Raw genomic sequence first — 12730 nt, 5'->3', positions numbered from 1 at the left:
TAATCATTTCCCACTTCCACATTGGAATTTCTATGTTTTTTGCCAACCCACCAGGCCGTTGATGTTCGGCCTTCACTTGCTGACAATTTAGACACCTTGCCACAAAGTCTGCCGCATTCCTTTTCATGTCATTCCACCAAAGTACATCTTTGTAGAACCTGGATGAACGGAATACCTAGGAGCATGAGCCTCGGTCTTGATTCTTTTTCGGATACCATCTACATTTGGAACACATAGTTTCCCTTAGTACCTCAGTGTACCAACATCCATGCCAAGCGCAAAAGCCATAGTCTTATGTTTATGAATCCCCTCCTTCAGCTGTACCAATAATGGATCGTTGTATTGTTTCTCTTTGACCTCCACAACAAGCGATGATTCAACTCTATTTTGCACAATTACCCTTCCTTCACTAGAGTCCGCAAGACAAACTCCCAAACTGGCTAGCTGATGAACCTCCCTGGCCAACGGCCTTTGACATACCTCCAAGTAATCCAAACTACCCATAGAATTCCGGCTAAGAGCATCCGCCACAACATTAGCTTTCCCTGGGTGATACCGAATATTGATGTCGTAATCCTTGAGTAACTCATGCCATCTTCTCTACCTCAGATTCAGCTTATTTTGCTTGAAAATATATTGGCGACTCTTGTGGTCCGTGAATACATCCACCTGGACCCCATACAAATAATGACGCCAAATGTTTAATGCAAAAACCACCACCGCAAGTTCTAAGTCATGCGTTGAATATTTCTTTTCATGATTCTTGAGTTGCCTAGAAGCATAAGGTATAACCTTGCCGTGTTGCATTAATACACACCCAAGCCCGATCCTTGAAGCATCGCAATATACCACAATCTCTTATGTACCCTCTGGCAAGGTCAACACGGCGCCATAATCAATCTCGATTTTAACTCCTGGAAGCTCCTTTCACAAGCATCGGACCATTGGAACTTAACCGCTTTCTGAGTCAATTTAGTCAACGGAGAGGAAAGAGTAGAGAACCCCTCCATAAACTTCATGTAATACCCTGCTAAGCCCAAGAAGCTGTGAATCTCGGTTGGCGTTGTAGGTCTAGGCCAATTCTTTACTGTTGAAATCTTTTGAGGATCAACCTTAATTCCTTATGTGGAGACAACATGACCCAAGAATATGACAGATTCGAGCAAAACTTCACACTTTGAAAATTTTGCCTACAATTGGTGCTGATGAAGAGTCTGTAACACTGCCCTGAGATGATCAGCATGGTCCTCTCGACCTCATGAATACACAAGAATATCGTCAACGAATACTATCACAATGGAATCGAGAAAAGACTTGAAATCCCGATTCATAAGATTCATGAAAGCCGTTGGGGCATTTGTTAGCCCAAAAGTCATTACCAGAAATTCAAAGTGCCCATACCGGGTTCTGAAAGCTGTTTTCGGAATATCTTGCTCCCTGATCTTCAATTGGTGATACCCGGACCGTATATCAATTTTGGAGAAGTATCTATCACCCTGTAACTGATCAAACAAATCATCTATTCTTGGTAACGGGTACTTATTTTTTTTCATGACTTTGTTGAGCTGTCGGTAGTCAATACACATCCTCAGTGATCCATCTTTCTTCCTCACAAAGAGGACCGGTGTGCCCCATGGTGACATACTTGGTCAGATGAAACCCTTTCCTAACAAATCCTTCAATTGATCTTTTAGTTCCTTCAATTCTGCTGGTACGATCCTGTAGGGCGGAATAGTTATAGGTTGCGTGCCTGACATCACATCAATCCTAAAATCAATATCCCTATCTGGCGGAATCCCAGGGAGTTTATCAGGAAAGACCTATGGAAATTCATTCACAACTGGCACAGACTCGAGTGTAGGTGCCTCAGCATCAGTGTCCAGAACTGGGACCAAGTGATAGATACACCCCATGTTAATCATCTTCGTGGCCTTAAGGTAACAAATAAACCTACCCTTCGGCACCACATTATCCTCATTCCACTCAACAACTGGCTCACGTGGAAATTCAAACCTCACAGTTCTAGTTCAACAATCAAGCTTGGCAAAACATGAGTAAAGCCAATCCATGCCCATAATTACATCAAAAGCGACCATCCCTAATTCAATGAGATCGGCCACGATGTCCCAACTATGTACCGTGACAATACAACCCCTATAAACTTGTGCGGCCACAATAGACTCACCAACTGGAGTAGATACAGAGAACGACTCCTTAAGTTGTTCCGGTTCTATCCCAAATTCCATAGCAACATAAGGGGTAACATAGGACAAGCTGGAACCAGGATCAATAAGAGCATATACATCATGAGTTTGGACAGTCATGTAATGACCTAAACAGATGGGATGCGACAGGCACCCGGTACCTTACTCAACTGAGTACCAACATATCATATCTTCTCGAATCATGCTAACATAGGTAAATGATATGGAAAGTTTGCCGTAGGATAACTAGAATGAAACATGTAGTACCAACTTATACATAGGAGATACGGGCCTATAAGACCAAAATGACCTCTCGCATACTAAATATAGGCTGACAAAGACATACAATCTTTTACATACGTGACATATGTCTACAAGCCTCTAAGAGTACATAAGGATCATAAAGGTCGAGATAGGGCCTCGCCATACTAATGAACACACGTCCTAGTCATACTGACCAAATAAGCAACTACGAAGCAAATGGAGCGCACCAACATCTTCCGCTGAGCTGATAGCCTACTTAGAGGACTCTCAACCTGTCTATCGGGACCTGCGGGCATGAAACGCAGCATCCCAAGGTAAAAGGGACGTCAGTACAAAATTATATACCGGGTATGTAAGGTAATATACTGAAAGCTGAAACAGAATTGATAATATAATAACTAAAAGTAACTGGGAGTCAAAGATAATCTAAAGATATGCTTATCTGTTGATACTTACTCAACTCTCTCAATATAGTAAGTAAAATAGTTGTCCGGCCCTATAAGGCTCGGCATATATACAACTGCTCTACCGTAGTAGGCTCGCTCATAGGCGCTCGGCCATACTAGGCTCTGTATCTCGGCCAACTGGGCTTACTCATAGGCTCTCGGCCAGAGTAGGCTTGGTATATAACTTACCATCTGATTAGAGGTTGCCCACTCTGCCCATGGATTATAGCTCGATGGTAATGAAAATACTGTAATACTGTAAATATAGGCTCTCTACTCTCTTGACTGGAAGAAGACAATACTCAATTAAATATGAAGTCCCGATAAGGAAAATACTGTAATTTATGAGACTAGGATAATGTATATAAATTCGGGACTATGAACCTCTCTTTATGCCTCGTTATCAAACACATGTAATTACGAGATCATGCCAAAATGAAGGAAAGTTTAGCCTTCAAATACCTGAGTCGATTCTCTTGACAACCCCTCTAGCGCACGTTGATTGTGACAACACATAATTGCAGATCAAAGTAGGGTAAAAATCCGTATGATATTCTTGAGAAAGATTATACCAAGCTCCCTTAGAATTGCAAATCCCGTTGCTATTACGTTATGTAATCTTGAGAAAGAGAATTCCATCCGTTATGTAATCTTGATGTTATGTTATATAATCTTAAGAAAGAGAATTCCATCCGTTATGTATTTCCTCTTAATGTATTAGGGGAGGTGTTTTCTTTTATTGAAGAGAGTGGGCCCCACGTTTCAAGCTTGGTGTCACCTAACCTTTTCAAATGTGCCACCTTTAATTCTCTTTCAAGAGTCATAACATGGGGGGGGGGGGGGTTGGCACGTTGGGGAGGGGTTAGGTCTTATACCAAGGTTATTAATTAATTACCCACTTATTTTAATTAACTTGTTAATTCCACCATTAACTAATAATCCACATAATTAAAAATTATCTCAAATTACTTAAAATACTACTCACTTTTAATACACTTTGTATACCTTACTATTATGATCATGTGGTACCTTCTATCGCACTAGTCCATAAATACCGAGTATTATAGCTTGGACCGTATTTGATCTCAAAATGACAAACTTCGACGAAACTCATTTTCTTCGATCCGCTTACCCTATCACCTTCACGAATTTACTCATCACTTGTTTGAAATAGTATAATGCTTATAATCTCACAGTAATCCCATTCCCGACCTTACGTTGATATAAGATGAAACTTTAACATACGAAAATGCGGGATGTAATATCTCATTTCCGAGCTTCCATCAATTTACTTATGGCGTACTTTCACTTACAAAAATATGGGGTGTAACATCATTCCCCCCTTTGGAACATTCGTCTCGAATGTTGACTAATGCACTTATCATTATCATAACCTATAGCTCTTATGAATATTTTAATACTCTCCTTGCCATCTAGGCAATTGTTATGTGAATAATTCCAAAGTCTAGGGAATTCACATTTGTAGGCCTCTTATTCACACCACGGCCTGTGGTCGGAATTCTTCCAATTTCGTACCTTTTGCTACTTTGGTCATGCAGCCTATACGACATTTTCCTTATGTGTGCACTTATGTGTCTCTCCCCTCCAGCTTTTAGCCAATCTCTAGGCCTCATTTTGTAAACATATACAGAGTTTGACAAGATGTCCCTCTGAGCATCTATAGGTATACTGAAGTTCTTCGCTCAGTACTTTGTCGAACTTCCGAATATTGCTATATCTTATTTCATAGGCCCGGTTATCTATCCGCATGACTTTACTGCATCTATGTAGGTCATAATATACCATAACTCTTACCTCGATTTATCGTTACCGAGGTCTGCTACCAAACTCCAGCCTACGTTTGTTGTTCGTCCCATATGTATAAATCTATGTCCTTTAATGCTTCCTCATGACTGTTCATATTAAGAATGACATCCTAATCTCACCTCATACTTTGTGACTTTTGTCCATCCATTGTTGATTCACCTTAATGTTGATCTACCATCTACCATTGCTAACTTGATCTCTTATGTAACACTGCCGCTAGGGCTCACGTTGCATCGTGGAACATTTGAAGTGATTTTCCTGACCCACTTAGGGAAAATACTATACTTCAATAACCATATTTCATGGCATCCTTACGCAATTCATCTTATGGGTGAGGGTATTCTAATCCCGTGCCGTCCATGAAATCCCTTTTTTTTCTTAAAATCATTACTCAATTGAAGGTCTAAATGTCATCCTTTATCTATCACTAATACACCCTTATTCTACTATCAAGGCATCATTCCATCTCTTCTAAATGTTATTAGTCTTAGACTCCTTTGAGTTCATTCAGGCTATACTAACTTTCTATAACTTAGAGAAACCATTAGCTCTCTTGTTTTCATGGGATTAATCCTGTGGACTTATCCACTTTCGTTACCTTCTCACTTTCCTTTTCTTATCTTTACTCTTGTCTTCCTAAAACCTTTTCGCTCTACCACACTTTAGCTTGCAACCTACACATATCCTTTTATACTACTTGCAACCTTCCTTCAGCTTGCTTGCACCATAGATTTCCTTATGTTATTCTGGAACATCAAGCGAGACATCATATAGTCTCTAACTCTTCTTTCTCTCTTAACTAGACCTCTCAATACCTAGAAACCATAGGCTGGAAGATATGCCACTGAGACACCGTTATCGTTCGTGGATACTGAATCCCAGTGCTTCTAGCCTCCTATATGAAGTATGGACTATTCACAACCTTCTGCATTTTGAGTATCTCGTACGTTGTTCACCTTTACCTTACTTACCTTAAAATCTTGCATCACATCTTCTATCTCTTTCATGACCTCCCTTCCACGTAGGTATAATTCACATGCACAACTTGAAGCTCTCTTATAATACTTGCACCTCTGGTGTATACACAATCCGATGGGAGCTTCATACTGACTTCTTATGAGGATGGTACTCTTCTAACTGGCTTTCTCGTAGAGCCGTTATATAATATTGTTGTTGCACTATATCTCTTGTACCTTTGATATTAAGATTGATTCTGCAATGTTCTCAAACACGATTTCTATAATTTTTTGGGTCCAATAATCAGACTTCTGATTTACTTCATTGAGGTAACTGTTTAGTTTCCTCTTCCTTCTGATCAACCTTTATATAGGCTTAAGCTGCCTTCCGATCTGTGGCTCCTGGTATTAGTTATTACTTTAGCCTTTCATGGGCGCTATGGAATATCCATGATACAATCTTCTAACAATTTAATCTTTTGTCTATGACCTGGGCTCAATTATTTATTTTAACTTATACCAGAGCCTTATACGACTGTATGATTGTCAACATATATACTGCATGGATAATACTTAGAAATCTTAAGTGCGTTCATAACATAACTAACTCTGGTTCATTGGTCGAATAATTCCTTTCGCTCCTTCTCAGCTTTCTTCAAACGTAAGCAATTACTTTTCGTGGTCTTTCTGCCCCCTTGTTGCATGCATACTTATCTTGTCTTAGTCCCTAGCTCTGCCCCACCTTTTTTGTTTACTCCCCGTTCATTAACCATGGTAGGTGCCACTTTATTATGGAGTGCATACAATGATGTAGTGAGACTGCTATTACAAGACCATTTCTTCTTGAAGTTACTATGTTTAGGTTGAAGCCTTCTTCCTTATTTTCTCAGCTAGTCTTTCATTGCAGTACTTAGGGAGGACCCTTTGACTCTTTTAAAGCTGCGAGCTTATTACATAGTATATTCGACGGAATTTTTGATGTCCTTCCTCGCCTATAATTATCCATAGTTACTTACCTCCACGCCCTTGTACTTGTAGGGTTGCTTCTAAGTTGATATTTTGATTGTCTTTCCAGTGGCACTCTCTTTTATCTCTGTAACACACATATGGTACCTTTAACTACCCCAACTCCTATTTTAATCTCTCTCAAATATTACAATGTCATAACTGCGGAGTTGAATTCACTATATTGGGTTTTACTATGTTTATCTTGCACGATTGTCTTTCCAGTGGCACTCTCTTTTCTCATATCAATAATCCACGTAATCTTTCTTGGGTTATTTCCTTTGTCTTAACTTACGTCTCGCACTGGCTCCTTATCTATCAATAACATCTCGGGTAGGGACCCTTACTTCCTTTCCTTGACATCGTATTTGCATAAGGTTCTTGAATCGTAGCATCTCTGTGGGCTTTGAATAAGTGCAATCTCATCCCTTGTTAATTTTTTATCGCATTCTTTCTTTACCATTTCATAATCACTTAATTCAGACTTAATGCCACACCACTCCATATTCCCCCCTTTTGGGGAGTACTAAGAGTTGGAGGTATGACCTACCTATAGATGTTTTACCTCTTCATCTTTGGCGTCCTTTCACATCATCAATGACCCTTACTCGCCTTGCGGTAATCCTTATGTACCAAGAATAAAAATATTCCTTACAGTCCCTTAAGCTTAACTTTGCTCACATTGCTTGTTTTAGGGAAGCGTCTTCTTGAATGACCTTTCTCTGGGTTTCCTATGAATCTTCTTCTGTTGTCCATTCTATTATCACTGGAACGCAATCTGAAATTCTCATGATGCCGACCATTATCAAATCACTCAGTCCTTAATTAATGTTTAGTCCATACTTATTTCTATTACTGTGGGGTCTAACTTTTCCGTCTGGTAGTCGCGTTGGAGTCACGAGCTTATTTCTCGAAATAAGGATATGACTTTATGGCCTATATTCTTTTATTGTCTCAATGCCTGTCACCTCTCGTCTTTTCCTTCACTTAACTATAGACTCTTTAATACTGTCATATCTTACTCATAATGCTTCATTAACTCTCTTCTTATTTCCCGTTAACATCTATGTCTATCACTTTATTCTAAAAATTCCAACAAGACATCCTTTTGCTTTTATCTCCCCTTGCTCCATCCCCTGTCTCTTCGGGTTGACTAACATTCCCGTTCTACTAGGGACGGGAGCCACACTAAAGTAATATTTATCCCTTCAAGGCTTCTAGTGCCTATCTTTATAGTACTCATATCTAGCTGTACTATTTTAGAGTGCACCATCTGGGTGTCTCACAAGGAGATTTATTAGCACATTTGCAATATCCTTCGGAAATGTCAACTAACGCAAACAATCCACCCATTATTTTGGGTCACTCTAACCCTAGCCAGATCCTGATATCCCATCCTTCTCTTAAACCATATATATTAGCTCCCATAGGGCATAACTTGAGATTGGTGTGGCTAATTGTACATACCTCTGTTACGGTTGAAGGTAACTTAAAAGGATTTTATTCCTCTCCCTAAATTGTAAATACTATTAACCTTCATTAACTGGGTGTCTCGTACCCTTCTTCATCTTGCTTCTTTTGCTTGTTGAAACTTGTATTTATCTTCTGAATTTCTCATTGTCTTTCACCATAAAGGTGGATAGATATTCTTGCCTTTAGGTTTCTTATCAAGAGGTTTACACGTCTTAGTATACACATGATCTACTGAAGACCTTACATTTACTCATCATAAGCATCATGAAAAATCGAGTTCCTCTGACTCAACTCTTCCACAATTATATCTTTTACCAACCGTCTTTCTGTATGTGAGCATCGTCGTATTATGAATAAGTTAAAGTTTAGGAAATTGAGTTCTTACAACTGAGCTCTACCACACGATCTAGAGTAAGAAGAAAGAGTGATAGTCCTAAATTCCCTGTAGCCTCCTCCATATAAGTGTGGTGCACGACACACCCATAAACAAGATTCTACTAGACACGGCTTGTAAACTCCCTAGGACAAAACGGCTCAGATACTACTTTTGTAATGACCCAAACCGACGGGCCGTGATGGACACCCGGTACCTTACTCAACCGAGTACCAATATATCGTATCTTCTCATATCATTCTAACATAGGTAAATGAGACAGAAAGGCTGTCGTAGGATAACTAGAATAAAACATGTAGTACCAACTTATACATAAGACATACGGGCCTATAAGACCAAAATGATAACTCGTACACTGAATAAAGGCTGACAAGGCCATACAATCTTTTACGTAAATGACATATGTCTACAAGCCTCTAAGAGTACATAAGTACCATAAGTTTCGGGACAGGACCTGCCATACTAATCAACACACGTCCTAGTCATAATGACCAAATAAGAAAATCCGGAGCAAATGGAGCGCACCAACATCTTTCGCTGAGCTGATAAGCTACTTGGAGGACTCTTAACCTGTCTATCGGGACCTGCGAGCATGAAACGCAGTGTCCCCAGGAAAAGGGATGTCAGTACAAAATAATGCACCGAGTATGTAAGACAATATACTGAAAGCTGAAACTGAACTGATAATATAATAACTGAAAGTAACTGGGAGTCAAAGATAATCTGAAGATATGCTTATCTGCTGATACTGACTCAACTCTCTCAATATAGTGAGTAAAATAGTTGTCCGGCCCTATAAGGCTCGGCATATATACAACTGCTCTACCGCAGTAGGCTCGCTCATAGGCGCTCGGCCATACTAGGCTCTGTATCTCGGCCAACTGGGCTTACTCATTTGCGCTCGGCCAGAGTAGGCTCGGTATATAACTTACCATCTGATTAGAGGTTGCCCACTCTGCCCATGGATTATAGCTCGATGGTAATGAAAATACTGTAATACTGTAAATATAGGCTCTCTGCTCTCTTGACTGGAAGAAGACAATACTCAATTAAATATGAAGTTCCGATAAGGAGAATGCTGTAATTTATGAGACTAGGATAATGTATATAAATTTGGGAGTATGAACTTCTCTTTATGCCTCATTATCAAACACATGTAATTACGAGATCATGCCAAAATGAAGGAAAGTTTAGCCTTAACATACCTGAGTCGATTCTCTTGGCAATCCCTCTAACACACGTTGATTGCGACAACATATAACGGCGGATCGAAGAAGGGAAAAAATCCGTATGATATTCTTGAGAAAGATTATACCGGGCTCCCTTAGAATTGCAAATCATGTTGCTATTATGTTATGTAATCTTGAGAAAGAGAATTGCATCCGTTATGTAATCTTGATGTTATGTTATGTAATCTTAAGAAAGAGAATTCCATCCGTTATGTATTTCCTCTTAATGAATTAGGGGAGGTATTTTCTTTATTAAAGAGAGTGGGCCCCACTTTTCAATCTTGGTGTCACCTACCCTTTTCAAGTGTGCCACCTTTAATTCTCTTTCAAGAGTCATAACATGGGAGAGGGGGGGTGCTGCCACGTTGGGGAGGGGTTAGGTCTTATCCCAAGGCTATTAATTAATTACCCACTAATTTTAATTAACTTGTTAATTCTCCCATTAACCAATAATCCACACAATTAAGAAATATCTCAAATTACTTAAAATACTACTCACTTTTAATACAATTTGTACACCTTACTATTATGGTCATGTGGTACCTTGTATCGCACTAGTCCATAAATACCGGATATTATAGCTTGGACCGTATTTTATCTCAAAATGACAAACTTCGACGAAACTCAATTTTTTTGAGCCGCTTACTCATCACTTGTTTGAAATTGCATAATGCTTATAATCTTACAATAATACCATTCCCGAACTTACATTGATTTAAGACGAAACTTTAACATACGAAAATGCGGGATGTAACATCTCATTTACGAGCTTCTATCAATTTACTTATGGCGTACTTTCACGTACGAAAATATGGGGTGTAACAAGTCAATATACCTATGACAACATCTGGAGAAGCCTCTACAATCTAGCGACCACTCATAGCATAGAAACGGCTGGGTCCTCCTCAACTCTGCGCTCCACCCCTTGTTGCACCACGCCCTGCTGGTGCTTGAGTGCCTCGATCTGTAGGAGGTGCTGAAGATGTAGCAGCTGCAGAACTGGATGGATGTGTTGTGCCCCTGCCCGCACCCTAGTGGGATGAACGGCACTCTCTCAGAATATGACCCCTTAATCCGCACCCGTAACATACCGGCAGGTCCTGGTAGGGGCATGGGGGCCTCCGCTGCTGCTGGAATCTCCCTCCTGATCAGCCCTGATGGTGGGGCCCCCTGCTGCCCTGATTGGTCCTGAAGCGAATCCCCTGCTGCTGACTGTGCCCCGCTGGCGGTGCAATGGCTGAAGACTGAGCACAAAACTAGGATGGCCCTGATGACCCTCCCGTAAAAATTGATCTTCAACCACCAAATGAATCTCCAGGGTTGCCCGTGGACCGGGCCTTGCTGGTACCCTCTCGCTCCCTTCTATTCTTCAACTTACGGTCCTTTGTAGCTTGAGCACATGCTATCATTTTCCCATAGTTCATATCTAAATTCAAGGCAGTTGTAGCAGCCTCATTAATAAACAAAGGGCTAACGCCCTCCACAAATCGACGCACTCTGGCTTCTATCATGTGAATAGCATATTTTGACAGATGTGCAAACTCCATGTGATACTCCCACACACTCCTACTTCCTTGATTAAGGTTTTCAAACTCTACGGCACGAGCTTCCCTAGTCTCGACCGGCAAGAAATGGTCCTTGAAAGCGTCAGCAAACTCACTCCAACTCGCTGGAGGGCTCCCCTTCTCCCGAGAGTCCTGCCACATCTCGAACCAAGAATAGGCCACCCCTTTCAGGCGGTAGCCGGCCAACTCCACTCCCTCTGTCTCAGTAGCGCGCATAACTCGGAGAGTCTTATGCATCTAATCAATGAAGTCTTATGGGTCCTCCTTGGGATTATAACCCGTGAACACCGGAGAATCCAACTGCATAAACCTATTCACCCTATAACTAGTAGAATCCCATTGTGGGCTAGAAGGTATGGGTGTAACATTCGACCTTTGGGCCTGAGAAGCCGCTATCTGAGTCAGCATCTGAATAGCTACCCTAAGATCCCCATCAAAAATACTAGAACCGAAAGCTAGGGTTGGAGGTGGAACAAGAATATCAGGTAGAGGAATCGTCGCACCCTCAGTAGGTGTAGGGACTGATGTGGCCGGGCCAGGTGTAGTGGAATCAGGTAGTGAAGCAGTCGGTGGATTAAACTCACCCCTCTGGTATTTACCCGCATCATCAAATAGAGGGTCAACTGCCACTCCTGAAGTAGCATTGGCCCCTTGGCCAGTTCTTGCTCTCTTCTTAGGTGCCATATACTAAAAGTTAAAGGGATGCACGAGTTAGAGGAGGAACAGTTGCACAATCCAGAATATCAAAGAAGGGTATTGTTCCTAAATGTCCAAGTAGCCTCCAACTTATAGATGTGGTTGACAACACACCGTTAAGAAGGACTCTACCAGACACGGCTCTGAGACATCCTAGGACACTTTAAAACCTTAGGCTCTGATACCAAGTTTGTCTCGGGAAGCTTGACCGGCGCTCAACCGAGAGGACCCGGTCGAGCAAGCCTGTTAGACACTATCTACCCAACTCACCTGTGATCCAGAGAAAGCATGCTCTCATTACTTATGGAGTAGAAAGTTCATACATATATACATTACTAAGTCGTTTCATTTTGTTACATCATTGTTAAGTTTCGAAATACTTACTTCCTTGTGACTGAGTGGAACAAGAGCCCAGAACACAACATGATATCTTGACCTTTCTAACACCCATATACAACCCAGATAGTATATACGAAGCCTCTACGGATACAAAAGAGAATAAAGATGGTGCCTACAACAAGGCCTCGGTTATACATCAAATAATGACCATAATATAAACAAAAGGTACAACATATAACCTCGGAATGAAATGGGGCTCACCGAGTCCGCTGAGAAGAGGATGCAGCACTATCTGTGATCAACACTGTCTACTATGTAACCACCTACATCAT

General features: G+C 40.9%; 1 protein-coding gene across 1 annotated transcript; it reads right to left on the bottom strand.

The window, feature by feature from the left end:
- Window positions 1–11093: 11093 nt before the first annotated feature.
- Window positions 11094–11600, bottom strand: LOC138902763 (uncharacterized). Its single transcript, XM_070190660.1, has one exon. It carries the CDS (start codon window positions 11598–11600, stop codon window positions 11094–11096), a length of 507 nt encoding a protein of 168 aa, XP_070046761.1.
- Window positions 11601–12730: the final 1130 nt, after the last annotated feature.

The sequence above is a fragment of the Nicotiana tomentosiformis genome, chromosome 12 (assembly GCF_000390325.3).
Source record: "Nicotiana tomentosiformis chromosome 12, ASM39032v3, whole genome shotgun sequence".
NCBI classification, from domain to species: domain Eukaryota; kingdom Viridiplantae; phylum Streptophyta; class Magnoliopsida; order Solanales; family Solanaceae; genus Nicotiana; species Nicotiana tomentosiformis.
Note: the sequence above shows the minus strand (reverse complement) of the source record. Positions and strands in the feature narration are given on the sequence as shown.